This window comes from Trichechus manatus, unplaced genomic scaffold (assembly GCF_000243295.1).
Source record: "Trichechus manatus latirostris isolate Lorelei unplaced genomic scaffold, TriManLat1.0 scaffold00086, whole genome shotgun sequence".
Taxonomy (NCBI): Eukaryota; Metazoa; Chordata; class Mammalia; order Sirenia; family Trichechidae; genus Trichechus; species Trichechus manatus.
The window spans coordinates 8497638-8523101 of NW_004444022.1; the positions used below are offsets into that span (position 1 = coordinate 8497638).

Genomic DNA, 25464 nt, shown 5'->3' on the forward strand with positions numbered 1-25464 from the left:
TCCAGGACACATAACAGGACTGTTATGAAGATCAAATGAGTTACTTACTGTACAAAAAAATGCTTAAGACAGATCTTGAACATAGAGTATCTAAGTGTTAGCCATTTTTATCAGCTAACTTATATCTGGTTTAAATTACCTTGTACATAAAACTGACTTTAATACATTGAATTACTTCTAAACTCTTGCCCAAGCACTCAAATTACAGTGCTCTTTTTTTACCTCTTCAGACATCTTGTACTGTTTTTATTTATTTTCTTAAAATAGCATGCTAGTCGTTCTCTTCTATTGTACAGATAACGAACCCTGGTGGCACAGTGGTTAAGAGCCCAGCTGCTAACCAAAAGGTCTGCAGTTTGAATCCACCAGCTGCTTCTTGGAAACGCGATGGGGCTGTTCTACTCTGTCCTATGCGGTCGTTATGAGTGAGGATCAACTCGACAGCAACGGGTTTGGTCTGGTTTTATGGGTCAGACTGTGTGCTAGACATTGGGGATGATAAAAATACATATGATCCATATCCTCAAGAAACTCATATTTAAAAAAGAAACCAAGGGGCAAATGCTTAAATATATACAAAGACAAATGCATCTAAGTTCAGGGAAAGATCTTTAAGTCAGCTCTAAAGGTTTACAGTACCTTAAATTTGGCTGTAATCTGGTTGATAAGAGGAATAAACTCCTGCAGGTCTTTGGCTTCACTATCTTTGAGCATGTGTTCTGAGGCAGATGGGATGAACGGAAGAACTTCTTCCTCTAGACAAATAATCATGCGATGAAGGAAAGTGCGAACTCCACTTCTGAGAACGTCCTTTTGTAAGGGACAACTGAGGGCTGGCAAGAACGTCTGTAAGCAGTCCAGATAAACTTCGGAACAGCCACATTGTTTCACAGTCTGCTTGTTGCTGAAAGCTTTGCTGGTTCGACTATATAAGCAAAATCAGACTAGTCGTTAACTACATCCTTTAAAAGTATAATGAAGTAATAAAAAACAATGCACGATAAATTACAATATTAACAAAAGAAAGAACCAATTCTTTATTTTCCATGTCTCCATTACCACCATCTTTACTTAATATGGTTATTTGTAAACCACTGCTTCCAGTTACCATTCCAGAACAAAAAGGCTCAAGTTAAATGAATGAGATGTAGATAATATAATCCCTGTAACGTGAATCTATCTAAATGTTTTACTAAAATCCTAATGATAACGTATACAAAAAAAAAGAGAAAAAAAAATCAACTTTTATGACTAAGTTGTACTAGACAATCTGCAAGCTACTCATTTAAATTTAGAAAATAATCTTCAGAATCAAGTGACTTATGCAACCTCTCTAATATCTCTGTCTCTGAAGTATTCTATATAGCAATTTCTCTACAACTTCTAATTAGCAATCACTCAAGCTGTTATTGTCTGCCAATAAAAAGTATGGGCAGAGAGAGAGAAGCGGCTGCTTGAGTGGTCTTTATGACACAATGCAACAGCCAAAGAGAAGCCTCCAACACCTATCTAAGATGTCCCAATAAGTCATCGGTATATAAAGACGTTAGCTAACCCCTTAAATACATTATCAATTTATACGAAGGAATTCAGAGGACTTAGGGATTACAAATAGTCGTCAAGGCAGAAATCCAGAACGTTATGTGATTTAATCCCCTCCTCAGCTAAATCTTTTAATTCACTGGTTTAGAAGAGAAAGGTTCAGACAATTCTCTGGACAATTCAGTTTTAGAAAGTATTTGTGCCCAATCCTAAAAGATTCAAATAACTAGCTCTGTGTGTACAGACACAAACTTTATGGTTTCGATTGTAATCATGCTCACCTGGCAAATCCAACAGCATGGTTAAGACAATCTGCTAGAGATGCCTGCCTTTCTTCATCTTGTGCCAGCATCAATTTTTCCAACAGAATCTTAAACTTCTCCATTAGTGGAGTCAACAGATTCCTCATTAATGCTTGCTTCCTTTCTGCTGGGTATTCACTATTAACAATCAGCACTCCAGCTGTCTCATAGATAAATAGCTGATCATCACTGCTCAACAAGGACTGGTAACCATTCTCCTAGAATGAAATTTAGTCTTATTGCAGTATTCTTTCACTTCCTCTCATTTAATCAGGATAAGTGCAAGAGGGATAGGAGATGTAAACTATCACATCAACTTATTACTGAAAAGCACATCAAGTACTTAAATAAATTTTCTCCTAGGAACTTATAAGGGAAAGAAAATTGTATTAGCGGGCAAAGACCATGGTTCTAATTCTAGCTCTGACAAGACTCTACAAAAGGTCCTATCAGATCATTATTAGTTTGCTTTCTAACATGTTTTCTTTTGTAAAAATCTTATTTACTTGTATGATTGTTATGAGGCTAAAAATGAGGCATACAAAATGCTGAATAGTAGTATAAAGGCCACACAATATTTTAAAAGAGTGTTTAAGAATTTAACAACAAAAGTCACATGCATACACATATAGACACATCTCAGTTGTTACTTTAGAACATTTTAAAAATAAGACTACAAATGAAAAAACCTCACCTCATTCAAGCACAACCAAGCATTCCATATACTGGTCAATTTTTACTAATAGGTTTTGCTACTTTTTTATATTTATATACTCAGAAAGGCCAAGAGGAAGGGAAAAATTAGAGGTCGCTCTATCTCCAACAATAAAATACTCTGTTAAATTATGTAAAAATCTAGTCTTAAAACAGATTTTAAAGTTATGGGGTGGTTTTATTATCAAAAAAAATTCCTCATCCCTTGAAAGAGAAATGTCCCTATTTAAAAGCAATTCAAGTATTTTTTAAGTATCTACTAGGACTTATCATTTTTTGCTAATAGTTGCGAATGTACAAATAAACTAACTCTTAAAAAAAAAGGGCGCACTCATAACCTTATTAATCAGCCAACTTTCTGGAGAAGCAACTTGAATCAGGACTTTTTTATATACTGAAGGATTACAGGAACAATAGAGTCCTTGTTTGTATGTATTGCAACCCTATTTCCAATATCTTGTGAGATAATATGGCTTTCTGAATGCCTAAATTTTATGGGTCAGCGTGAACTGCCAAAGAAAACTTGCATTAACTAGGTAAAGTACTTCATTGGTTTTTGTAATACATAGGCAAAGATAATTTAATCACATAATTCACTAGTAACTTCTCATGCAGTAAACTTATATAACTTTCATATCCTAAATATTGAATATTGTGCTTAAAATAAAAGTATGATTATTTTATATTTAATACTTTCAAGCGATAGCTATAGTAATAACTTATATGAAAATGAAAAAATTAGTCAATGTTAGTATTTTGCTTTACAAAAAAGCATGTATAAGTCAAAATGTACTTAAAAAGTATCTCAACTTAAATCTTTCTAGTGAAATTGACAATATGCTCAGATCAAGCAGGATTTAAATTTTTTTACCCCAAGCCTGAAATTACACAGAAAATTTCAGTCTAACAGTAGCAGTCACTGAAAATGGCTACTTGTTCCTAGTACTAAATTGAGAATAATTCAGAAGTTGAATTTTTCTTTCTCCATAAAATACTTCACTATCATTTAACAGTACAGAGAGACTAGACCAAACCCCACGCCATCAAATTTATCAGTCATCTCTTGACACCTTTCCATTTCTATCACTATGTTTTGTTTGCTATATCTCAACAGATGTGTTGGTAAACAGAACTAACTAATCCTTGCCCGCTTAAAGGGTATTTAAACAAACTAAAAATTAAAAAAAAAAAGGGCCCACAAAAGCATTAACACCGAGGCTGACGTCATGATAACTGGGGGAAATCTATACCTTAGAAGAATAGATACTTACAGGTGGAGAAAGCTCTAATAAGTCTTGTATTCGATTCAGAATATCTTCAATGAAAGGATTCATTTGTTTACTGAATAAAGACAAAAAGGAAAATCGTAAGTAAATAATAATGTTTGAAAAATTGCTAAAATACCGAATTCTGCTTTAAGGCAGAACTAAAAAGAAGTTCCATTCTAAGCTAGTCACACTTGAAAAGACTAGATATGATTAAAAAAGACTTTTTAAAAAAGTATGTCTATCTGCTCTGTTATAGATCGTAAAGACTACTTACAATTGTGTAATAACAAGCAGTTTTATACAAAAAAATGGTACTGGTAAAGAACACAAAACAGATTAGATTTAAAAATGTATTTTCAAGGATATATTCTTTACAATTTCAAAGAAGCAGCTATATATTGATTCATGGCAATAAAACTGCTAGTTTATTTAATAACTAATGTAATTAGTGATGACAGATGTCACACAGAAAAGGATGCAACAAACCACCTGTTAGCAATGAACAAAGTAACTGGCTAATGAGCAGAAAATGAAGTCATAATATACAATGATATAAAAAAGGAACACCTGCTTTAAAAAAGCCTCAGAACAGAAAGAACCAAATCCATCACACCTCTCAAAAAATAATTTATATGTGTATTTAATAATCTGAATAAAAATAACAGCACAATAGCTGGGAACTGTACTTACTTGAGAGATTTGACAAATCTAGAAAACAGGTAAGCAGTTCTGCTCCGTACTTTTCCATTAGAATGCCGCAGACCTCTATGATCTAAGAATGCCATCTAAAGAAACAGAGATATTTTTATTTTTACTATTTCTGCATTTATTCCCAGTCTCGATACATTTGTTCGTATCAAATTTTAGTTCTTTGCACCTAGAAGGCACAGATCAGGTATATATAGCAAGTAATCCTACACTACATACAAATAGGCCCTTGAGGGCTTATTGTAAATGTTTAAGTAAGACAGATCATGTCCATTTTTAAGAAATGGAGCAGGGTTTAGTTTCAATGTGTTCAAAATACAGTTTGAGAAATTCTGGTTATGGGAAAAGTTATAAAGGACAAAAAGCTTTTCTAGGAATACTGTCTGCTGATTAACTGAAGTACATGGAAAAATACTAAAAAATCTAAAGTATATACTTACTAGTACACATGGAATGTGTTGAGGTTCAATTGTGAAAAACTTTTCATATCTAACAACAGTTTCGAAGAACTCCAATGTCACAGACGTATGCTGATAGGAACTGACTCCTGACGTTACCAACTGGAGCAGGAAAGAATTAACAAGTCAAGCCTTATTTACTGCAACATCTAAATGCCCCATTATTAACAGATACTAAGTTCTTACAATTAAGGAACTCCCATTAATTTACAGTAAAAACAGAAAGATATGTTTAAAATAAATTATCTTCAGTATACTTACAGTTCGCATCATATCCTGCAAAGCACTAGCTTTTGAGACGTCACCTGAGAAGTGAGCACCATGAGATAGTGGAAGAGCTTCTGCCAACATATACAGCAATCTTATTGCTACTTCAACTTCCATAAACCGTGTAGTCTGCCAATTCCTACCGGGGATAATATGTCAGTGAGATCTGAACATAAACTTTTTATACAACTGGTACTGCACAGAATAATAAGACACCAACGAAAACCTTTTAACTATTAAAATGTCAAAGTAATTGCTAATTTTGCCAAGTTCAGAATTTATATCACAAAAGTAGAAATAACTGACATTACTCATTTTATTGTGTGTCTCAAAGAGCAGCAGTTCCCCCAAGGATCAAGAGAAATCAAGGAGACAAGAGAAATGCAGTTTCCAGAAATACACATAAGATCTTAAAGGGTAATATGGATTAATAAGTCATATGAACCACTTATTTTATACCATCACCAGGTGGCAAAGGGATGGATAAAGATGGGCTTATTACAAAAACAACGACAAACTTACTGCAGTGTAGAACTAAAAACTCTGCGAACAGAAGCCAGCAGTAACTCTGGTGAGACTTGAGCAAGCCTGTCCAACAACAACTTCAGTTGTTTTCTATATTCTACAAACATGGCTTCATCTTCACCCTAGGATATATTTTAAAATTCTCATTTTAAAAATTTAAAATAAAAGATTTTAAAATCCACATAAATTTTGGTTTCTCATGTAGTTTGCTGTATTTACAAATAGTTGTTTTTTTTTTAATCAGTATTTATTTACATAGGAAACTATTACTATGCTTAGCTTTTGCCACTCCTGCTCACAAATAAGTATTTCTGAACATAGCCCTAGACCTCGAAAGTCTAGAACTAGACATATAGAGAGGTGGTATAGGACAAGGGTCTAGGCCAGATATGTTCACACTGGGATTTGTGAGGCTTTGACACCTTATTCTCCTAATACCTCAAATGTCCAATAGCAATACTGTATGACTAGAGTTACTATACATAACAAGCCTGGCACGTCATAAGTTCATAATGTGCTGGTTATTATAACCATTACCCTTTCACAGTCCAAAGCTGCAGACTGCCAGGGAGGTGGGGGAATAGAACACTTCATCACACAGCTAAAAAGTACATGCCATGATTGAGTCAGTAGAAAGCATCTGCTGGCCCTGTGATTGATGGAAGGCTGGCCCATATGCAAATCTGGACAAGAACGTTAACTCCAGACAGTTAGGTGCCCCATTCCCACTCTCCCATAGAGGCTTACAGTCTGAAGCCCACTGACTGGGTCTCAACCACACTCTTATTAATTAAATTCAAAATAAGGTGTGATTACCAATATATACTGTCAATATTTTACTAAGTTCAATGCTGTAAAATATTTTCTAAAACACATCTTTAATAGACAAAATACAAAATGAAGGATTAACAGGCCTCCTAAGGTGGTGGTTGTTGTAGGTGCCGTTGAGCCCGTTTCAACTCATAGCGACCCTGTGTAAACAGAACAAAACACTGTCGGGTCCTGCACGATCCTCGCAATTGTTGTTACGTTTGAGCCCATCGTTGCAGCTACAGTGTCAATCCATCTCGTTAAGGGTCTTCATCTTTTTAGCTGACCCTCTACTTTCCCAAGCATGATGTCCTTCTCCAGCGACTGGTCCCTCCTGGTAACATGTCCAAAGTAAGTGAGACAAAGTCTCGCCATCCTTGCTTCTAATGGGCATTCTGGCTGTACTTGTTCCATGACAGATTTGTTCATTCTTCTAGCAGTCCATGGTATATTCAATATTGATCAGCACCATAACTCAAAGGCATCAATTCTTCTTCGGTCTTCCTTATTCACTGTCCAGCTTTCACATACATATGAGGCAATTGAAAACACCATGGCTTGGGTCAGGCACACCTTAGTCCCTAAAGTGACATCTTTCCTTTTTAATACTCCAAAGAGGTCTTTTGCAGCAGATTTGCCCAATGCAATGCATCGTTTCATTTCTTGACTGCTGCTTCCATGGGGGTTAATTGTGGATCCAAGTAAAATGAAATCCTTCAATCTTTTCTCCATTTAACATGATGTTGCTTATTGGTCCAGTTGTGAGGATTTTTGTTTTCTTTATGTTGAGGTATAACCCATACTGAAGGCTGTAGTCTTCAACTTTATCAGTAAGTGCTTCAAGTTCTCTTCACTTTCAGTAAGCAAGGTTGTGTCATCTGCATAACGCAGGTTGTTGTTAATGAGTCTTTCTCCAATCCTGATGCTTTGTTCTTCTTTATATAGTCCAGCTTCTCAGAGTATCTGCTCAGCATAGAGACTAAGTATGGTGAAAGGATACAACCTGGACATACATCTTTCTTAACTTTAAAACATGCAGTATCCCCTTGTTCTGTTCGAACGACTACTTCCTGGTCTAAATACAGGTTCCTCATAAACACAACTAAGTGTTCTGGAATTCTCATTCTTTGCAATGTTATCCATAGTTTGTTATTATTTACAGTCGAATGCCTTTCCATAGTCAATAAAGTACAGGAAAACATCTTTCTGGTATTCTCTGCTTTCAGCCAAGATCCATCTGACATCAGTAATGATATCCCTCCTCCCACCGTCCTCTTCTGAATCCAGGCTAAATTTCTGGCAGTTCCCTGTCGACATATTGCTGCAGTCGCTTTTGCATGATCTTCAGCAAAATTTTACTTGTGTGTGATATTAATGATATTGTTTGATAATTTCCGCCTTCGGTTAGATCACCTTTCTTGGGAATAGGCATAAACATGGATCTCTTCTAGTCAGTTGGCCAGGTAGCTGTCTTCCAAATTTCCTGGCATAGACAAGTGAGTACTTTCCAGTGCTGCATCCATTTGTTGAAACATCTCGATCGGTATTCTATCAATTCCTGGATCCTTGTTTTTTGCCAATGTCTTCAGCGTAGCTTGGATTTCGTCCTTTAGTAACATTGGGTCTTGATCATATGCTACCTCCTGAAATGGCTGAATGTCGACCAGTTCTTTTTGGTATAGTGACTCTGTACTCCTTCCATTTTCTTTTCATGCTTCCTGCATCATTCAGTATTTTTCCCGTAGAATTCTTCAATACTGCAACTTGAGGTTTGAATTTCTTCAATTCTTTCAGTTTGAGAACTGGTGAGAGTGTTCTTCCCTTTCAGTTTTCTATCTTTAGGTCTTTGCAAATTTCATCATAATACTTTGCTTTGTCTTCTGGAGCCGCCCTTTAAAATCTTCTATTCAGCTCTTTTACTTTCAACATTTCCTCCTTTTGCTTTAGCTACTCAACATTCAAGAGCAACTTGCAGAGTCTGATCTGACATCCAATTTGGTCTTTTCTTTCTTTCCTGTCTTTTTAATGACTTCTTGCTTTCTTTATGTATGATGTCCTTGATATTACTCCACAACTCATCCGGTCTTCCCTCATTAGCGTTCAACTCGTCAAATCTATTCTTGAAACGGTCTCTAAATTCAGGAGGGATATACTCAAGGTTGTACTTTGGCTATTGTGGACTTGTTCTAAATTTCTTCAACTTCAACCTGAACTTGCATATGAGTAACTGATATCCACAGTCAGCCCCTGGTCTTGTTCTGACTGAGGATACTGAGTGAGCTTTTCTGTCATCTTTCCATAGATGTAGTTGATTTGATTCCTGTGTATTCCATCTGGTGAGGTCCATGTGTACAGCTGCCATTTATGTTGTTGAAAAAAACGTACTTCAATGAGGAAGTCTTTGGTCTCGCAAAATTCTGTCATGTGGTCTCCAGCGTTGTTTGTATCACCAAGGCTGTATTTTCCAACTACCAATTTCTTCTGTTTCCAACTTTCACATTCCAATCACCAGGAATTATCAATGCATCTTGATTGCATGTTTCATCAATATCAGACTGCAGAAGTTGGAAAAGATCTTCGATTTCTTCATCTTTGGCTTTAGTCTTTGGTGCGTAAATCTGAATAACAGTCATATTAACCAGTCTTCCTTGTAGGAGCATGGATATTATCCTATCATTGACAGCGTTGTACTTCAGGACAGATCCTGACATGTTCTTGATGATGAACGTGATGCCAATCCTCTCCAATCTGTCATTCCCTGCATAGACTATATGATTGTCTGATTCAAAATGGCCAATACCAGTCCATTGCCACTAATGCCTATGATATCAATGTTTATGCATTCCATTTCATTTTTGACAACTTCCAATTTTCCTAGATTCATACTTCGTACTTCCCACATTCTGATTATTAATGGATGTTCGCAGCTGTTTCTTGTCGTTTTGAGTCATGCCACACCAGCAGATGAAGGTCCCAAAAGCTTACTCCATCCACATCATTAAGGTCAACTCTACTTTGAGGAGGCAGCTCTTCCCTAGTCGTATTTTGAGTGCCTTGCAATCTGAGGGGCTCATCTTCTGGCACTGTATCAATTTTCTGGTGCTATTCATAAGGTTTTCACTAGCCAATTTTTTCAAAAGTAGACTGCCAGGTCCTTCTTCCTAGTCTGTCTTAGTCTGGAAGCTCAGCTGAAACCTGTCCTCCGAGAGTGACCCTGTTGGTATTTGAATTACTGGTGGCAAAGCTTCCAGTATCACAGCAACACGCAAGTCACCACAGTACAACAAACTGACAGATACATGGTGGAGACCTAAAGTTGAGGTCAGTACAAACAAGACTAAATTTTTGAATATGTCTTCTTTTAAAGGGTTCCGAAATGATCAAGACTTGAAATACTAATGCGGTGTAAGTAAACAATAAAACTAAAACTGATTTCCCCTCAAAGAAAAATTCTTACCTCATTTTCAAAGTTGTACTCTTCATCGTAAGTCAATTTTTTCATGACAGCCAACATGATTGCCTAAAATTAAGAACAAAACACCATTTGTCAATCAATCTCTTTTAATTTGAAAAATTAAAAAATATTTCAAGGCAGACTGTACAAACATAGAATGTACCGTCAGTTTAAATAAAGCAAAAAGAAGTCAATTTTACCTCTACATTAGCTTTCTGCTGATCTGAGAGCACTGTAAGCTGTCAAAAAGTAAGCAATAATTTATTAGGTTTCCTAAAGTTATATTTGTTTATCAAAATATTTTTCTAATCAATTAAGATCTTTAAAACATGTACACAACTTTTCTGAAGGGCATTTTGGCAGTATCTGACTATAGTTAAAATGTACTTACACTAAGACCTAACAATTCTACATTATAAATAACTTGATAAGTAGGCAAAGATGCAGATGCATGTTTGATTTTCAGCAAAAAAAAGCAGGTTATAGGACAGTAAAGTATGATCCCATCTTGTTTTTTAAAAAAGTAAAACAAGCCTAGAAGCCTATTAAGAGCTACAGTATAGTAATTTTAAGTACTCATATTAACTTTCTTATCTTTCGGCATTGCCTAAAATTCTTTAAGTATGCATGTAAACATGTATTATGCTTGTAACAATAAAACAGAAGCAATATTCATTTTGGGGAAAAAAATTTAAGCTTCAGTTTGTTCAATTAATACAAAGCATACAAAACAGGTAATTTTCTCTCATATAATGTCATAATGAAGAGTTACTAATTCTTTAAAAGGCTACTGTTTAAGGGGAAATTTTTCATTTTTTTAAAAAAAAGTTTGTAAGAAATTAAAATAATGAATTGTGTTTAATAAAATTTCTACTGTATTTAGAACTACAGGTTCAAAGCAGAAAGATAACTAAAGCCTATAACTAACTCTCATGCTCGTTAAGTCGAGTGAAATTTCAGAACCAACCCATTTCCTGTTTTCTGGCTAAGAAATTTTCTTTCTTTTTTAAGACAATAAACATAATTATTTTAACTATGGGGGAAAACCCCCAGAAAAAAGATGAAAATATTTTAGTTCTTTAAAAATCAATATTTTTAGGTAGAATTATGAGTATTTACATGTTATTTTCCAAATTCTCTATGACCCCTCTATCTTACCTACTGGACAAAAAGATTAAAACAAGGACTTGCCTGTTTCAAAATATGAAGATAATCATAACAAAACCCAATAATGTTAGAGGAGATGTCATCATCCTCATGAATTAGTAGCTGCAACATCAGCGCCACTTTTGTTTCAATAGCTTGCAGTGCCTCTTGAGCATTCTTAATATCCCCATTCTTAATTAGTTTAGTCCAGCTAGCTATCAATGACTGTCCCATTCCATTTACCAGCTTAGAAAATCTGGCTAGGAAGTCAACATCTTCTTCCTATAAGCAATCAAGACAGACACCAATTTAAAACTACCATCTAAGAATGAGAGGGAAAACTCTAAACTTTAGTATTAAGCAAGTGCCAATTATAAACTGATACTAGATCTTTAATAATTCCATTGTCTTGATCAGGGAATTTGAATTCCTCTGATACAATTATTATCCACTAGTACTCTTTAAAGCAACTATTTTTAATGATTATAGTCCTGTAGACATTACCAGCTTCACAAAAGCTTTAAAAGAAAAAAGTCATCTGAAGTTTCAGGAAATCTCTACAAACTTCCTTAAGACTTTAAGATGAGAATTTAAATTTCATTAGTAAGTTAGTCCCCTCCTCTCTAAACTGCTGAATTTAGTAAACATGTTCCAATAAAGTTAATACTGTCATATTACAGTATGTGTAACAATTTACAACAGTCCTTTCTGATACTATCTAATTCGATACTCAAGTATCCTGCAAGAAGACAGAACTGCTATTACAATTACCTGCCTAAGGTCATATAGGTGTTAAGCGTCAGAAATAAAATTTAACATTATTTTCTATAGGCTGCTCACCCATAGAAAAAGGCTCTAGCTTTACCATTTTAGATCTTTTACCAGGGATGAAATAAGACAATTACTTGAAATGTAAAAAAAAATTTTTTTACTATTTGTCTGTAAACAATAAAAACACTAAAGCCATATTACTGACATATCAGCAATACAAAGACTTCTTAGTGATTCTTTATCTTCTGTCACAGCAAAATAAAAACATAAACCTTCAATTCTGTTTCTAAATCACTAAACTTTACCACACCCACTGTCCTCTGACAGGGCTGAACAGCTCAAATGAGTTACAATTCAAAAATATTATGAATACGTAACATTCATAATTACTGAGCTTAATCTTGGTAAAAAAACACTGTCACGTAAATGGTATAGTCCATGCCATTCAAAAGTGTGGTCCACGGGCCAGCAGTATCAGCATCACCTGGGACTTTGTTAGAAATGCACAATTTCAGGCTCCATCTCAGACCTTAAAGTTTAAGAAATGATACAATCTACTGTCCAAGACAAATGCTACAGACAGCATTATGGCTTTCTGGATACAACTGTTTATTATTATAACCTAAAGGAAAGTTTTACAACATTTAAAAACAAAACAAAAGTGTAAGTTACTGCATATCCTAGTTTGTTCCAGAAATTATCAAAATTTTATACATAAATTTACTGACCTGGTCAATGTTGAAAAACCCAGCAGCCTGTAATACCTGACATAAAGATTCTACTAGTTTCATTTTATCAACAGGATCCATTCCTTTATTTACAATTTCAAATAAACAATCACATGCTTCTTCCCGTAGCACTTCTATTGACATATGACCTAGCAGCATATTTATAAACCTGGTAATGGGGGAAGAAAACTGTTAAAACATTTTCAAATTCTTAAATTCTAGATACCGTATTTTACAGATTCATATTTTAAAAATCAGGTATACTTACCTATCATTGGCTATAAGGGATAAGTCTATCCAAGAGACATAAGCCCCAACTACTTCAAGGCACTGACATGTCACTTCTGAATTATTATACTGATAATTTTGTAAGATTTGGTACCATGATTCCACCAGGTTTGGAATACACTGTTCCCTCATGGTATCTTTTATTAAAGTATTCCTACGAGCCTCCTAAAAAGAAAAAAAAAAAAAAAAAAAAATTTATCACCAAATACACAGTCAAAGTAGATTACCTCACAAAATAGTGTTTGACATCTGAATAGTTGCACAATATTTTTCTTACCACTAAACTTTCAGACTTGGTAACACATTCCCTGCCACTATTTCCTATTTATCAGCTCTAAAATCATATCCTGTGATTCTCTGTATTTCCTTTTTCCGTTCCATTCCTCGCTGCCAGACTTGATTTTTTATTAAACAAACTATAAATAAGCATTGTATAGAAATATTCGGCATGTGATAAAACATATTTCTCAATATTCTGTACAGGAGACTTAAACTTTAAGTACAGAATGGCAGAAACTTGAATTCACAATAATACCCTTTGAAGTTATAAATGTTTCAGACATACAATGATCTCAAATCATTAAACACATTTCAAACTTTCTATTCTGTTCTTTAAGAATTAAGAGAAAATATACAGCATAATGAAGAAATAGAGAAAAGACCAGGTGATGGACTACATAACCAAGAACACAGAAAAATCCAGCATTGATAATTCATAGACAACGGTTCTTCCTTCCTCAGAACTACATAGTAGTCATAAATACAGACCACATTTTTTGACAAATTCATAGGAGAAATTTGTGTATTTCACTGGAGAAAAGTACTTTCTTAGTTAAAAAATCTAAGGTAATACTCTAATTTCAACCTACATCTTAAATCAAGTTTAAGTTCCTTTGTAAAACAAAATTCAACAAATTCAGTAAATTTATAATCATTCTTAGGCAAAATTGTCTCCAAAAAATTAAAATAAGCCTTCCTACTTCTTTTATTATGTGCCCACTATCTACTACAAAATCTACATTAAAAACTAAAAAATAGTTAAGAAGTTACTTGCCTCTGACGTATGCACCACATCACGATCCACCAACTCTGAATCAACAGCCATGAGGATTCGGAGGTACAGATCTACTCCCCTTGGATTTAGGTCCACTACTGAGAGAATGTCAAAAAAAAACTTGGGCCATTTAGTGAGATATTCTGTAACAAAAAGCAAGGCGAAGACTTGGGCTGCTTTATTTCGTATAAAGGTCTTCTCTGGGTTGGGATTCAGCATCTAACAAACAGAGAAATAATCCAAGAAATTAAACGTAAACTGAAAAGACCCAAGCATAGACTGTTTTTCTATTTATCATTAATAAGCAAAAACGCACTAAAGTTCATCATGGTCCAGATTAGCTGTGCAAGAAAGATGCACGAGAATTATCGAAGTATATTTAAATGACTGACCAGGCAGAGAACAATCAAACTGACAAAGGTTCTGATGGCTATTTCTCATTCTTACACTGTGCAGAGTTTTAATAGCTCCCATAATTTCTTCTTAGATGAAAATAATCTTTCAATTATTTTTCTTCTACTTGCTTGTTGTTTAAGAAAAATAATTCTAGCTACGTAACTGCTTTATATGTTAAGATTAGCTATAATTTAATTTACCCAAAAGAACACGCTGTAATTAAAGAACTCTACCTTTGAAAAGAGCCCTTTGTAAAAAGACTGTCCAGGAGGACTCACCTTTAAGAGCCAAACAGAAAAGCCACTATTGTCAGGTAGTAAAAAAAATTTACATTTTAAAACCAAAATTTTCACAGTGTGTCGTGGAAGACATGACAGTTTCAGTTACTGATATAATTTTAAATTACTGCCAAGTTTTCACCTACTCGTGATCTTCAAAACCAGCACTTTTTAAAAAAAGCTACAGGATCAAACACAGATGATTAGAATTTTAGAGGTAAAGTTATAAACTCTTTCAAAAATAGAAGTTTAAACATTTGGTAACCTGAGGTAGTAAATGAAGTTACTATTTTACCTGAGCTTGAAGCCAAGATATAAGCGTCTCCCTAATCAGTTGTTGCTGAACAGTAGTTAGTTCTGAGTATCTGTTTAAAATACAGAAGACAAATAAGAAGGGCTGTATTTCGTGTCTGTGGTTTTGAAAAATAATAGCCTCTTATATATATGAAAGGGAAAATTAGTATATCACTCAGTTAGTTAAAGCTTCCTTAGATAAGCTGGTAATGCCCCTTTCATCAGTGCTTTAAAGAAGAGATAGGAGCTGGAGTGGCAGGGAGGGTATCAAGAGAGATCTTAGTTTGGTATGTGGTTCAATTCATGCTAAAACAAAATGGTAACTACAGATCTTTTCAAGTAGAAATTTAACTGTGGTCTGAAGTCTGTGATTCACAGACTAAATCAGTAGGCAAATCAAGGATCCTCTAAGCAGCAGTTCGTTGTTTTGCTTAATTAAGGCACCAGTGTTCATGTGGCCACTCAACTCTAATAGAGAGCTGTCACGTAGGAAAACAAGCCTGGTGTTACTCCATCTTTAATTCAGTATTTTTGATACACTCTGGGATAAGCAAAAACACATTTATAAACCAGATGTGATTTACAGATCGTCAACTTATAACCTGTCTTCTGGTTTCCCAAAAGAGGGAGAAACTAAGCCTCTCTTTACATATCTCTGAGTCAAAATAGTGAGAAAAGCCTTACTTGTATTTAACTTGATGTTCTAGTACTTGAAAGCAGAAAAACTTTATGTGGTCATCACTGAAAAAGGAAAAGAAAGTTGGATAAGCAGAATATGAATTGGAACAAAGAAACTAAATGCAAAATATTAATGAAAAGCACAGCTGAGAAGTTTCCAAACTAGACCTTTGGCTGGCTTTCCACTTACTAGTTTCATTTTATTACATTCATATCCATTTGTTTAAAAAGCTAAGAGAAATGTAAATATTATTTAATACTCCTACTAAATCTGGCAAAAAAATAACCAAAAATATTAAGATGAACCTAAATATTATGCTTTGCAAACAGAAGGCATTCGTTCTAAATGTAAGACATCAGGCTTCCTGGAACTGCAACATTTTAAAGTAAAAAGGCTAGGTATAAAAATGACAAATGGTAGACAGAGACTGAGTTTAACTAGAGATTCCAAGTCCCACTTAGAATTCAACCCTAGTCAGTTCTACTGCCGCCAAATCCAAACCAAGCAGGGCCACTTTGGCTGGCAGTCCAGCCTCCTCGAAGTCCACATCGGAAACTGAGTCACAAATTTACTATCCTTAGAACACAGTGACAAAAATCAGCATCCATCAATTACACACTTCCAATTGGCTCTCTAGAGGTAAAACAGAGTTGCAGTGAGCCACCTACAAACTTTGAAAGTTCCCTCAGTTACCAATCCTCTGCTCAAGCCAGACAGCTGGTTTGGGCTAGGCTCAAGCATGGAAAAAATTTTCACATGTGCATTAACTGGTCCATGTAAGAATTCAGACCTTATTTTAACTACATGAATTAATAAATGAAATAATTTCACATGGTAGAAGATAAAACTTACTCTTTTAAACTTTTTTTTACTTAGGTTTAATTAGCATCTCTTCTGATACCCTAGGGTTTCCATTCTTATCACAGATGGCACTGAATCCTTAACTAAATTATGCAAGACTTAAATTTTCCACTCAAAAAACTAACTACAGGAAGCCTTTAATTAAAAGCCAGCTTCTATTTACTCTAGAAGCACACAGTAGATACTCCTGAAACCAACTTTCACTAAACTGAAGCACTCAGTTTCCCCTGTAAAACACAGTGACTGATGCAACACCCAGAACTCCCGCCAGCAGGCCATCACTAACACCCATGCACTTCTGCTCCCACCAGTGAGTTGTTTGCTTGCCACTAGTAGCTGTGTTTTCCCCAAGCCTCATTATGCTAGTTGTGCTTCTCTGGTAAGAAAGTAACTTTAATTACTACATAAACTGATGAAATGAGTATGATGAAAGTTCCTATTTCTGTAAATTTAAGTTAAATACTTCAGAAAGACTTCATAGGAAGTCACATTACAGGTGAAAGAGAAATTTATACATATGTGGTATGGGCCAAATAACCAGAAGACATGGGGAGGTGGGGGGAAATAACTAAAAAACATAAAAATCTGTACTCACTGTTCCTCACTTCATTATAGAGACCCAAAGTGGAAATTTGAGGTTGGACTATGGGTGTGATCAAGGAAAGAAGTAAATGCTAACGGGCATAGAAACAAAGACGGTGCTCCAATATCAGAAGAATGGTAATTGAATGTTTATATACTTTAAGTTAAAATTAAAAATTAAGATATACATCATCTATGATTACCTCTTATACCAATGTTTTAGATAACCAACTATCAGGCTCACGCATAATAAGAAAATTTCTACTGTATTATGTCCAATCTGGGATCTGCTGTCAGCTACACAACATAAGGGATGTTTTTACTGAAAAGTCAATTCTTGAATGGTCCACATATTAATTTATGATTCCTCCCATTCCTACACAGATTGACTATGTATTAATGCTTTTCCAAAAGTCACAAGTTCAAAAAAGCTTTTACGAAAACGTTTTTCAATTACAGGTAAATTGAATAGTCCTGGCAAATGCACAGAAATTTAAATTCTTTTAAGAGTCATGCAAATTATGTTTTAATTACCTATACGTCCTCTGGGCTAGGGCTTCTGCACACACCTGCCAAGCATCTGGGGAAATTTTTAACTGTTCAAAATAGGCCAGGGCCTGTAAGACGGCAAAACAGAAAAATTAACTTAACAATAGTCAATCTCAATGCCCTACTAATACTAAGCAAAATATTCTGGGAGTAATAGCTAAAACACTGAATTCAGGTTTCTTAATACATGCAACTCAGAGATCATTCCTAGAAAAAAGGTTAAATTAAATAAATTCCATCAGTTATATACTAAAACCTATTCTCTTACAACAAAGGATATAACACAAAAATGTCCTGTAGATTTCAGTACGTTATTATGAGGACTAAAAGAGAACATATAAGTAAGTGCTTTTGTCAAGTGTCATACTACTATGAAGTATATGCAAGTATTTAAGAATAGTGCAAAAAGTGTATTTTTCCTATTTAATAGCAAATACGTCATTCAACAGGTGATTATAAAAAACAAAACACACACTGTACATCATGTGATCTATGGTTACACAGAAAAGGTTCACCCCAATAATAAGATTAAAATTGGAATACAACTGCACGATATGAATTTTGGAAAAGCACCAAATAAATGAAAAAGTAAAAGCTTTATTTAGGAAGGGTGTCCCTCATCCCTCTGTTCATGAATTTAGGGTCTTGTTATCAAATATAAGCCTCCATGCCAACAAAGAACAAGCGTACTCGAGAACGGACACAGCACCAAGTCCACGTGCCCTCTACCAAATTGTTATGAAAATGGGAGCTGCTTGTGCCACTCCATTCCGTTAACATGTTTCACTAGGCATCAATCACAGATGCAGCTTTCACATATGACAACGGACAAGTAGCAAAGTAACCTTATCAACTTGTAAAAATTGTCTCAAACCGCCAAGAAAATTACATTTAAAATAGAAACATTGCTAGATGATTTTAAAGCACTTAGGTACTGATATAAACCTTGTAATGTAGTAGAAGGAATACTAAGCATTAGAGGAATCTAACTTCAATTAGGTCAATTTTTTTTTAAATGGTGGGTTGTGTCCTGTTAGTGATTAAATCAATTTAGTGGGTTTTGATCAGCAGTAAAAAATTAAGCACAACAGAAAATATCACAGTGCATTACACCTCACCAGAATAAGCGTTATTTTGTGAAATTTTACCTACGGGGATGCAACGGTTGACGAGACTAAGGTGAAAGTTTGGATGAGAATTGGAAGACTTAAACAGACGCTTGCTGAGTCAGAATCCACTCGATGGTAGTGGGTCTGGTTTGATTTTTGTTTTTTGCATGAAGTAGCTGCATCTCCCTTACCTGAATGTACTATTGGTATGGATATTACGTCTGATTGGGAACACTCCCTCTACCTGATACTGTGAAACTGAAGGTGTGTAAGTGCCCTTAGGCCAGTATTAATTGGACATGCTAAATGGGAACCATTAGAATTGCACAAACCCACCCAGGTTGTTAATTTGAAAACAGGATAGGAAGCTTGGTGGACAAAAGGAGATTACTGCTTTTGATTAAAGGGTTGATGTCAACAAATTCTCTTTATAACAGCCCTGTATGGCCCGTGAAAAAGGCAGATTGGTCATGGAGGCTGACAGTAGACTGTTGAGGCCTAAATAAAGTAGTGCCACCTGTGGCTTCAGTTGTTCCAGACATGGTATTAACAGTGCAGAAAATATAGCAGGCTAAAGGAGACTGGTACTCAGTAACTGATCTTGCAAATGCCTTTTTCTCAATCCCGATCTCGGTAAAGAATCAGCCACAGTTTGCTTTCATGTGGGAAGAATCACAATTTACTTTCACTGCACTGGCACAGAGTTAACTTGAATTCACTGGCTTACTGCCTATCATGGATTAAATTATGTCCCCCCAAAAAATGTGTTTATCAATTTGGCTGGGCCATGATTCCCAGCATTGTGTGGCTGTCCTCCACTTTGTGATTGTAATTTTATGTTAAAGAGGATTAGGGTGGGATTGTACACCCTTACTAAGGTCACATCCCTGATCCAATGTAAAGGGAGTTTCCCTGGGGTGTGGCCTGCACCACCTTTTATTGGAAGCAAGCAAAGAATCGGGGACCTCATACCACCAAGAAAGCAGTGCCGGGAGCAGAGCTCATCCGTTGGACCCGGGGTCCATGTGTAGAGAAGCTCCTAGTCCGGGGGGAGGTTGATGAGAAGGCTGACAGAGAGAGAAGGCCTTCCCCTGGAGCTAATGCCCTGAATTTGGACTTTTAGCCTACTTTCTGTGAAGAAATAAATTTCTCTTTGTTAAAGTCATCTACCTGTAGTATTTCTGTTGTAGCAGCACAAGATGACTAAGACACTGCCATTGTTTGGTTAGAAGAGACTTAAACTTGGTATAGATCTCAAGTGTAATGATACATTACACTGACCATATTACGTTAGTATCAAACACTAAAAAACAGGCTAGGGCTGATTTGAATACAGTGGTGGCCCACATGACCAACAGAGGCTGGTTAACAAATCCAGCAAAAATCCAGCGCCCTGACAAAACAGTGAAATTCTTGGGAATAACGGGCAGGACTCACCTGTGGCATTCCGCAGACAATCAAGAATAAATTGTTGTCGCTACCTACCCCCAAAACTAAACAGAAGGCCCAACATTTGGTTGGTTTATTTAGATTTTGGAGAATACATATTCCACATCTGGCAATACTGCTGGCCCATCCATAAAACCACCTGGAAGAAAACTGCGGTCGAATGGGGGCCAGAGTAACAGCAGGATATGAATGAGTTACAGAAAGCAGTCTCATTCTCCCTGCCATTGGGCCCTTATGATCCACATTTAGACATGATTTTGAAGGTGTCTGCCACACGTGCTTATGCAGACTGGAACTTATGGCAAAAACCTGAGACTGCCACCCTATGGCGACCCCTGGGATTCTGGACTAGAAAGTTTCCAGATGCTGCAGCACAATATATTCCATTTGAAAGGCAATTACTCGCCTGCTATTGGTCATTGATTGATACTGCCTCAATGATGACATAAAATCATCATGAGTCCTGAAATACCATAATGTCTTGGGTGATGTCAGAGAAACAGTCTAATAAGGAAGGTAGTACCCAACATAGCTCCATAATAAAATGGAAATGCTTCATACAAGAACAAGCTGCTGGAGGAATGCAGGGGGCACCCACCACAAGCAGGCAGCCTCTTTTCCTATAGGTCCTACCCTGGAACCACCTGAGAAGCTGCCAGAGCCCACTGTTACATGAACAGTACCCTATGAACAACTTTCTGCTAACCAGAAGGCTACCTGGTTCATGGATGGCAGTTCCAGGGTACATAAGACAACATGTGATGTGGAGAGCTGCCTTAAGTCTAGCAGACAGGAAGACTGACTGAAGAAGGTAACAGATCAGCTCAATGGTCTGAACTGCATGCTGTCTTCCTAGCCGTGATGGAAGAATTACGCAATGGTGACAGCCCAATGTTTGGATTTTTACTGATTCATGGGCAGCAGCCAATGGCCTGGCTATAGAGTCAGGCAAATGGGTGATGGAAAATTGGACTATTAAAGGGACACCTGTGTGTGGCATGAACCTATGAAAAACACTCTGGAAATTTAGAGTAGGGCAGGTCAATGCCCATCAGAAGGACCACTTTTCTGGATCAGAAGGCGAATAGAATCAGCAAGTGGACCTGTTGGTACACTCCCTTGAGGTGGCCAATTGGGTCCACGAAATGAGCTGACATGGGGGTGATGCAGCCATGCAGAGATGGGCTGAATCTAGACACATCCCTTTTACACCCTCTGAGGCACAAAATATCAGTAAGAACTGCTCTGTCTGCCAGCAAAAAAAAAAAAAAAAAAAGAGAGAGGTTGCAGATGGCTATGGCACAGATTCCCCAGGGGGAAGGCCCTGCACATAGCTGGCAAGTTGATTATATTGGACCAGTGATGCTCATGGCACCTGGTGGCTACAGAGGAGTCCTCACAGGAATAGATACTCTGGACTGGGCTTTGCATATCCTGACGCAAACACCAAAAACACCATTAAGGGACTGGAACAAGATACCTACCAATTTGGGCCACCAAGTTACACACTTTACAGCCCACAGGGTGCAGCAATGGGCCAAAACCCATCATATTAAATGGACATACCATGTTGCATACCACCCTCAGACTAATGGTTTGATAGAGAATTGGAATGGGCAATTGAAACACTGTTATCTAACCTGGGGAGAGATAAAGGCATGAAGAGCTGGCTCACATGCTTTTATGTGTGTGTGCTCACACTCAATCTGAGGGGGACAAAGGGAGGATCACCACTGGACAGATTCCTACACTTCTCTTGGGGACTTCGGGAAGACAGAGTGGGGGGAAAACACAAGTACCACTGTACAGTTCTTCCCCACATCACCTAAAATTGCTTTTTTCCTGACAGATGCTATGGTTCCAGGATCAGGGATGCAGCTATGGGTGCCAGAAGCAGGGGTGATCCCTAGGCAAGAGACTGTAACTATACTCCTGAACCTGTACACCAGAATTCTCAAGGGCCTGACGGGATGGACTGTACCTTCCCCCCATCTGGCAAAATGGGGGTTGACAGTGAATACTGTAGTACTGCCTAGTGGGCAAGACAGCCCACTAGTGTTATACCTATTTAACCCTATCCAACATAAATGGGAGTAGACGAGGGGGGAAACACTTGCTAGACTGGTCTTACTACCAGTCATCTGGACTGGCACAGCAGCTGAACCCAATGTCCCTTCCCAAGGTGGAAAAGTTTGAGTAAAAATAAATGACAAATGGAAGGAAGGAGAAAGAACAGCTGAAGGTAAAGGAATGAACAAATGGGTTATACAGCGGCGGAAATCTAACATGTTGATACCTCGAGAGGCTCAGACCAAGGGAGTAATCTTCTCTCAGTTAAATTTTATTAGAGGCCAGAAAGGGTGAAGATGGGACAACTTTTGGAGAACCTGATTGGATCAGATGGACACCTGCAGCAAACTTGAATGGCTGGTATCTGAGTAACGTCACCCTGAATACTCTTTGCCTGACTGAAGGACTAAGTGTTAATGGCTGTTTTGGATTGGTAAAATGATTGGGAGGGGAAAATTAAGCCATCAAGTATGAAAGGGCCAATGGCTAGAAGAGACAAGGGGTGGCCCACACTGCAGTGAATTACTTAATATGGCCCTTCTAGCTATAGTCTTTGTGACTCCCATACAATGACTGGGTGGGACCATGCAAATAAGATACATGGAACCCTAACAAGGTGTGGTGACTGGTGTTGTGTGTCAGCCTGGCTAGCCCACATTCAGTCCTGTGTGGCTGTCCTCCATTTTGTGATCTGATGTAATTATCCTAATTATCTTCCACTTTATAAATTGTAAATCTTAGCCTCTGTATGTTAATGAGATAGGATTACTGTGAGATGTATCCTGAGTCACAGCCTTGCAGGAAGTCCCACCCTTTCTCAAGTCACGCCCTTCCCTGGGGTGTGCCTTGCATCAAATGTATATATGTGAGTGCTCTGACAGGCCTCTCTCTCTCTCTCTCTCTCTATGCAACTGGATCCTGTATTCAGCATGTCATTGTCTGACCTCAGGTCTTGAGACTTGAGCCAGTGGCCTGCCATCTGACCTGCTGGTTCTGGGATTCTCCAGCTTCCACAGCCCCAGGGGCCAGCAGCCTTATCGTCTGACCTTAGGAGCCTGACCTTAGGAGCCTGTTGTTTGGCCCCTGTGGCCATGTGAGTCATGAGAAGCGTATGCCTGACCCACAGATTTGGGACTTGCCAGCCTCCACAACCACGTAAACCATTTCCATGATACAGTTCGTGAGTTCTATGAGATGTTGCAGCAAATTATGGAACCCAAAGATGGAAGGAAGAGAGCTGAGGGGAGGAGCAGTAGTAGCAATCTGGAAAAGTTGGAAATGTGGGACATCTTTAACCTCTGCCTCCTAGGAACCAGCTTTGTGCTAATCCTTACAAAAGAAATTATTTCGTCACACACGCACACCCCTAATGTACATATATTTGTTTTTTGCCATCAAGTCGGTTCCGACTCACGGCGACCCATGTGTGCAGAGTATAACTGCTTCATGGAGTTTTCAAGGCTGTGACCTCTCAAAAGCAAATTGCTAGGCCTGTCTTCTGAAGTGCCTCTGGTGGGTTCAAACCACCAACCTTTCAGCTAGCAGTCAAGGCTTAACCATTTGTGCCCCTCAGGGACATACATATGCGTGCATGTATGTATGTATACATATATGCGTACACACATACATACATGCATATACATAATATCCAGAGACTCCAATATATCAATTGATCAACAGATAGATAAGTTCACCCCCCCCCAAACCCCAAACCCATCACCATCGAGTTGATTGCAACTCATAATGACCCTATAGGACAGAGCAGAACTGCCCTATAGGGTTTCCAAGATTGTAATGTTTATGGAAGCAGACTGCCATATCTTTCTACCGCGGAGTGGCTGGTGGGTTCGAACTGCCAAGCTTTCAGTTAGCAGCTAAGTGCTTTACCCACTGTGTTATCTGAGCGCTTTACCGACTGTGTTATCAGGGCTCCCAGATAGATAGGTAAATAGATAGGAGTCCCTGGGTGGTACAAACGGTTAGGTTGTACCAAAAGGCTGCTGACCCAAAGACTGGCAGTTTGAACCCACCCAGGCACTGTGCAGAAACACCTGCAGGAAGAAAAAGATGTGGCAATCTGCTTCTGTAAAGATTACAGCCAAGAAAACCCTATGGGGCTGTTCTGTTGTCACATGGGGTCACTATGAGTTGAAATCAACTCAACAGGATCTAACAACAACAACAAATATATATATTTATATATACACACACATATATATATTAGACATACACGCTGGTCCAAGATGTAAAATTACCTTCTCCTTTGTGTTAGAGATGAAAAAAAAGAAGCACAAAAGCCACCATATTAGGTGATAGTTTCTTGTATGGTCTGATTGTATGAATAAGGGAATAGGTTTTCATACGTGGTCTCAATTGTTGCTTCCACTGACATGCAGATCACCAAGATTATTAAATGAAGATCACCAAATATTAGCTAAATGTACAAATACAAGCATATAGTAATCCAGATGGCTATAAGAGAGTCTTAGAAAGTTGTTTTCTAACAGCATGCCATGAAACCCTAGGGTTTCCCTCAGGGGAACAAGATAGAAGTCAACCACATATGTTTCATTAACACCTAATGTTTCATTTAAAAAAAGGGAGAAGGGGATGGAATCCAGCTGCTGGAGTAGTGAAAAACACTGACACAAAATTTTCTTTAAATAATAGCAGGTTTTAACCCAAAGGCAGTTTTTCTATTTAGGAAAAACAAAACAAACAAAGGAAAATAACCTGAAAGTTTTCAGTTATTAATCAGTCTTTCTACTCTGAATCCAAGCATTACTAGTATGTTTTTCTTTTTAAAATTCTGTGGCAATGGTGAACCAGTCATAGCTTTCATCACCTAGCTCTTCTATCCCTAATGCTTTATTATCTCTATGTGGCAACAGTCAGTTCAGCTACCTTTACTGGCCGTGTAGAAAACCGAATAGACATAACTGAGAAACTGGAGTTGACAGTCATTTATCTAACCACTCCAATGACAAAACTTCCCACTACTCCTAACTCCACCACCAGGACTATCAGAATTCACTTTTCGTTAAGATTCTGTCTTCTTCATCCAGATTAATTCTGTTATTCAAGTTGGTTTAATGGGTTATCAAATTAACCCTCGACTTGTTTAACACATGCCTGTGACTAACAGAACCCATTTTTATTGAT

The 25464-nt window shown here is 37.2% G+C and overlaps 1 protein-coding gene across 1 annotated transcript in view; it reads right to left on the bottom strand.

Moving 5' to 3' along the window:
• The window catches only part of XPOT (exportin for tRNA), a 46974-nt gene that overhangs the window by 16346 nt on the left and 5164 nt on the right, over window positions 1-25464 (bottom strand). Inside the window, exons 3-18 of the mRNA XM_004381551.2 lie at window positions 17660-17742; window positions 15688-15744; window positions 15005-15074; window positions 14036-14254; window positions 12962-13146; window positions 12694-12862; window positions 11240-11476; window positions 10249-10287; window positions 10052-10114; window positions 5782-5906; window positions 5254-5398; window positions 4975-5094; window positions 4517-4611; window positions 3830-3899; window positions 1824-2062; window positions 640-925 (exon numbers count right to left, since the gene is read on the bottom strand). Coding sequence (XP_004381608.1) covers window positions 640-925; window positions 1824-2062; window positions 3830-3899; window positions 4517-4611; window positions 4975-5094; window positions 5254-5398; window positions 5782-5906; window positions 10052-10114; window positions 10249-10287; window positions 11240-11476; window positions 12694-12862; window positions 12962-13146; window positions 14036-14254; window positions 15005-15074; window positions 15688-15744; window positions 17660-17742 — 2202 coding nt within the window. The remainder of the gene's footprint in view (window positions 1-639; window positions 926-1823; window positions 2063-3829; window positions 3900-4516; window positions 4612-4974; window positions 5095-5253; window positions 5399-5781; window positions 5907-10051; window positions 10115-10248; window positions 10288-11239; window positions 11477-12693; window positions 12863-12961; window positions 13147-14035; window positions 14255-15004; window positions 15075-15687; window positions 15745-17659; window positions 17743-25464) is intronic.